A 5,940-nucleotide genomic window follows, 5' to 3' on the forward strand; every position below is an offset into this window, starting at 1 on the left:
CTTCAGGCTTCACTGAACTAAATATTCACATGAAAACTATTTCAATGCAAGTACTAATTCAAACCAGATTCATTGCATCCCTTCATTCTTTCTACAGCATGAAGAGCCGTAATTAGGATAAAAGCAGTTCATAAAGATCGAGCACATGTGAACCCATCACAAACAAGTTGATTGATTGCATCTCTGAACTTATAATAGTCATCAACTTTGTTGTAGACTTGATGAGAAACTCGAGCATACGCAGTTGTTGTTTTTGCAACCTCTTCATGCTTCGGCATTCGGTAATATATTGGTACTTCAACACTAAATTTCTCCCTCAGATGTGTCCTTAATTTCAAGGCATCATCGTCACTTGAAACCCCCAAATAAGCCGGCATTCCCACCATGATCATGCTTGCACACATATCCGGTGGAGACCCAAGATTGGTTCCCCAAGCCTTTGCCAACATCTTTCCCTTCTCAACAACAGAATCATGATTCCTCCTTTTGATTCCATCGATACCGCCTTCAAATCTGTTTGTGAACTCCACAGCTGAAGGAACTACTAAAGGACTATAATCCCTAGTCCCTATCCAGCAGCTTTCAATAGCCAACCCTTTACCATAATCATGAGACACCATATGATGATGCAGTTCTGAATGTGTGACTGACTTCCTACAATACAGAAATGCAACCGAAGCAGGGCAGACGAACCACTTGTGCAAATTACTAATGTAAAAATCTGCCCCTATTTCTTGCATATCAACATCTACACACCCAACACCATGAGCCCCATCTATGAAAACTTGATCAACACCTTCTTCCCTGCACACTTCAACCAATTTCTTAATTGGAAGTAAAATAGATGGCATGGATGTAACATGATCAATCAGAGCTAATCTAACTCTTCTACCACTAGCCTTTCCCTTCACCAAAGCCATCTGAAATTCATTTCCTATTTCTTCACTGGAATTCACTAGAAATTGAAATGGAACTTCAATAACATACCCGCCAGCTCGCTCAAAATAGGCCTTAATGGAGTTCTTCACCGCGCCATAAGCACACTGCAGTGTGATGACAGCATCCCCTTTCATAATCCAAATCCATAATCCCAGATCTTCAAAACTTAACCAAACTCAAGTTCAATAAGGAGGTGAAGCAAAACTACAACATGCTTCTTTACCTCGTCAAGATGAAGGTACCGCCATCGGTCTCGATTGCAGCCGTGGCCGGAGTCGAAAAATTTTCCGGAGATGCTGAGAAACATTCGAGCTTCGATTCTCTTTCACTGGAGCTCGTCACGCCCAAAGCCACAGACATGACTGCGATGCTGAGAGGAAGCTATGTCCACCGGTACGACGCCGTGAGAAAGGGCGCGTCTCAGTCGCGCTTTTGGGGGTCGGGTTTTCAGATCCTCGAGAAGCTCACTGATCGTAGAGAGACGGGAAGACAGAAGGGTATAAGCGTCAATAAAAAAAATCTCAGATGGACTGTTCACTACCAGGACAAGCACTTTAGCCGACGAAAAATTTTCGTCGGCCTGTTAGCTTAATTCGTCGGCTAACATCTTAGCCGACGAAACCTCGTTGGCTAAGATTTCATCGGGAAAATGTCGTCTGTGGTGACTTTAGCCGACGACACATGAATAAGTCGTCGGCTATAGTCCCAATGTTCAGCCGACGAAAAACATGTCGTCGAGTATCTTCCCAGACTTTAGCCGACGAAACATTTAAGATATTCATCGGCTATAGTCCTAGAGTTTAGCCGACGAAAAACATGTCGTCGGTTTTTCTCAGACTTTAGCCGAAGAAACATTTAATATATTCGTCGGCTAAAGTGTGTAATAAAAAAATAAAAATAACTAAAGCCGACGAAATATAGTCTATTTCGTCGGCTTTATAGGGGTTTAGCCGACGAATTAAAGCGTATTTCGTCGGCGTAAACTTATTTTAAAAAAAAAAAATAACTATAGCCGACGAATTAAGGTGTTTTTCGTCGGCTATAAGTCCATTCCAGAAAAAAAAACCCCAAAATTTCTAAATTACCATTCCAAGCAAGCTACAAAATACACCAAAACAATTCCATATAACCAACAACAAGCACATAAAACTATATAATTCATCAACTACACAAAATCTAAATTGTCTAAATTAATATCTCCGCTTCTGGGGGCTGCTGCGGAGGTTGCGGCGGCTGAGGTAGCGGTATAGCCGAAGGGATGGGTGGAGCCGGAAGTCCCTGAAGCTAGGCAGCTGTAAAGTCTTGCATGTACTGGAACATCTGCTGCTGCTGGGCCTGCTGGATAGCATGTATCTCGGCAACATAGGCTGCCTGCGCGGCATTATAGGCAGCCTGAGCAGCTTGCTGTTCCCGTAGTCTCTGAAGTTCCTACTCTAGCTGAGTCGTCCTGGTGGTCGTGGACGTGGTCTTGCTGCTGGTCGAGGCTGCCTTTCGTTGAAATCCTGGAGTGGTCTTCAGGACCCCCTCGCCCTTCTTTCCTAGACCCCGGCAGTAGAAGTTGTTTGTTCTCGGTGGGAAGGCTGTGCCCATGATCCTGGCCCCAATCGTCGGATCCGAAGTGTCGATCCGGGACATGGCTTCGGACATCTCTTCCTCCTGCTTGTCCAGCCATGTCTCCCTCACTATAGCACTCATCACCTCGTCACTAGCCTCCCTCACCTTCGCCTATATGGATAGGAAAAAATTATTAATTAACATTTTGACATATATATAAGTAAATTTAAAAATTTAAAAACGTAAAATGACTTACAATATCCTCCTGGGCGTCAGGATATGCCTTCTCGTACGTATAGACGTACCGGTTGACTTCTGGATGTTCCTTGGCAGTCTCGTCCATGAAGACAGCGAACGGTCTAGAACCGCCATGATTGTTCCTTGTGTTGCGTTGCCGGTTCTGAGAGTTCGCTCAGGAAACGGCTTTCAAAGAAAAAAAAATTATTAGTAAAATATTTAAAAACGGACGTACTTAATGACAAATTAACTAATTAATTTTTTTAAATACCTGTTTACGAGGGTTGTTGAATTCTGATGTCAGAAGCCAACGCCACTCGTACTCCCTGTACTTGAACTCAACAGGGGTACCAGAACGTGCGTTCCCGTGCGTAGTCCAGTGGGTCCGCAACTCGTTCTTCCACTCCTTGTACCTATAGATACAACAAAAATATTAGAAATATTATTAATATCACATACAATTTTTTTTTTCATTAACTTCCCAACATACCTTCCCCCATGCACAACGTCCGTCCAGCTGTCCTTCAGGTGCTCGGGAACCTCAAACCACACCTGCATTTAACCGTTTATTGGTTTAGTTTTTTGAGAAATCAACAATGTAATACATAATATTATTTTGTAAACTCACCGACATTGCGTTGTGGACCATGTCCTTAACCTCCTGCGGGACCTCGCCCCAGTCTGACCACAACATAGGGACTCTATCCCTAATGAGCGCTCCCACGTGGCCGGAGTACGTCCTCGACTTCCCGCCCGATACTATGTGGCCATCCCCGTCAGTATTGATGACGATCCTCCCCACGATACCCACGATTTTCTCGAGAGCCTTCCTTGTGACGGGGCCTCTTTTCTTCTTTGTCGGCTTCGCTCCGACGGTGCCTTTCACATGATAAACCAAATTGATTATTAAAATCGGAGACCCTTTATTATTAATTATAAGAAAACAAATCATTCATCACTGATTACCTGAGGCGCTCGCGGCGGACGCGACGGATTCCGTCTCTGTCGCCAATGATGATACCCTCGTGGAAATAAGAGGCGTATCAAAAGGCACAAACCGGTACGCCGCTGATGGAACCACTGGCGGGGGCAGTGGATAAATCGGCGTTCCTGAGCCATCGACTACAGGTAAGGCCGGTATCATCCGCGGAAGGAACAGATGAGGCGGCGGCATTTGTACCCCAGATGACCCACTATCCGAAGAAGTAGGACCCGGAGTGGGCGCCCGGTGTATCACAAGCATACGGGGTGCAGACACCTCCGTTTGGGTCTGAGGCCACAGCTGCCTCGAGGAACGAGGGACGCCCGCCTGCCTCGATGCGGGCACCTCCGGCTGCCTCTGCGCCGTCTCCAGAAGGCTCGCACGTCTGGCTGTCATCTGGCCCTGAAACGACGTTTGAGGGTTGCTAGAGGTTCCCTCAGACGATTCGGACCTTTGGCCCTTCGAACTCTTCTACGATCTAAAATAGCCGCTCATTCTATTTAAAATATTAATTTGAATCAAGGCTGAGGCATGAGCGGATACACTTATTCAATGTTGCTCGTTAATTCAAGGCTAAGGCAACATTGAAAAAGGGTTTATGAATTCAATAAAATATATATATATATATATATATATTCATCCGGATTTGATATAGGTTTTTCTTATTTTGTTATTTTGTATCTTATTGTTTAAAAATTCGTACCCAGCCCACGATGAATGCAGCACCTAATCATGGAATGCAAGCTTCAAGTTCATTATCAACAAAGCATATGTTTAAAAAATGAGGATAATTTATCTCCTAAACATAAATTAGGGAAATTAGACAGTACATAAAACATAAAACATAGCCTAAAAATCAATTTGAAATCAAAAGTAAAAAAGAAGAAAAACGCTAACCTTGGAGACCGGGAGAGGGAGGGAGGGAGGGAGGAGGGAGGAGGGAGGAGGCAGAGAGGGGAGAGGGAGGAGGGAGGAGGCAGAGACCGGGAGAGGGAGGGAGGGAGGAGGGAGGAGGCGGAGGAGGCGGAGACCGGGAGAGGGAGAGGGCGATTGGGAGACCAAGAGAGGGAGAGGAGGTGGAGGAGGCGGAAGAGGAGGCTAGGGTTTTTCTGCTGTCGAGCGCAAGTTAAACCCGACAACTTTAGCCGACGAAATTATTATTTCGTCGGCTAAAGCTAAGAATCTCGTCGGCTAAATCTTCGAAATTCGTCGGCTAAACGTTTGAAATTCGTCGGCTAACCTTTGAAATTCGTCGGCTAAAGTACTTTTATACATTTGGCACATTGTGATTGTGATGATCAAACTTGAGAAACAGAAATCCGACCGTCAGATCTGACCACCATGACAAAATACATGTATAGGCAAAACTTCAACTTGATCCGACAAGAATAAAGGCTCGATCCGGACGGTCAATCTCTAAGTCAAACCCCTAAACGCACGGAAAAGGTCGTTCGACCGTTTAAATTACGTATTTTGGCCGGACCTTCAACTGAAAATAGTTTTAAATCGATGACACGGAACAAGTCGTATAAAAATTTTACGCAAAATAACCACCGAAGATAGGGCTACTCATAGGGGAAAAGAATGAAAAATTGCATTGACCGCAACTATCGGCACCGAATATTTACCGGAATAGTGTGATTTTTCAACCGTGGATGTATTTCACCATTCTCGTCATATCTAATTTCACGACTTTTTGCGTTTGAAAGTTTTACGTATAGTTTGTTTTTGAAACGGAACATTTACATAATACTAGGTAAACAAGTTATACAACATTAGTAGGCATGTTGTGATTGCGATGATCAAACTTGAGAAACAGAAATCCGACCGTCAGATCTGACCATCATGACAAAATACATGTATGGGAAAAAATTCAACTTGATCCGACAAGGTTAAGAGCTCGATCCGGACGGTCAATCCCGTAAGTCAAACCCCTAAACGCACGGAAAACGTCATTCGACCGTCTAAATTACGTATTTTGGCCGGACCTCCAACTAAAAATAGTTTAAAACCGATGAGACGCAAGAAGTCGTCTAAAAATTTTATGGAAAATAACCACCAAAGATAGGGCTATAGTATGTAATAGAAAAATTTTAGGGTTTAGCCGACGAATACCCTAACGTATTCGTCGGCTATAGTGTGTAATTAAAAAATTAAAAAATAACTAAAGCCGACGAAATATTAGGTTATTCGTCGGCTAAAACCATCTTAGCCGACGAAATATATAC

At 43.9% G+C, this 5,940-nt stretch overlaps 1 protein-coding gene across 1 annotated transcript; it reads right to left on the minus strand.

Moving 5' to 3' along the window:
• Nucleotides 1-128: 128 nt before the first annotated feature.
• LOC101300436 (isopenicillin N epimerase-like) lies at nucleotides 129-1,299 on the minus strand. The gene is made up of 2 exons (XM_004297793.1): nucleotides 1,182-1,299; nucleotides 129-1,066 (listed from the first exon to the last, which is right to left on the minus strand). Exons 1-2 carry the CDS (start codon nucleotides 1,297-1,299, stop codon nucleotides 129-131), a joined length of 1,056 nt encoding a protein of 351 aa, XP_004297841.1.
• Between the last annotated feature and the right edge of the window lie 4,641 nt (nucleotides 1,300-5,940).

The sequence above is a fragment of the Fragaria vesca genome, linkage group LG4, assembly GCF_000184155.1.
Source record: "Fragaria vesca subsp. vesca linkage group LG4, FraVesHawaii_1.0, whole genome shotgun sequence".
Classification (NCBI taxonomy): Eukaryota; Viridiplantae; Streptophyta; class Magnoliopsida; order Rosales; family Rosaceae; genus Fragaria; species Fragaria vesca.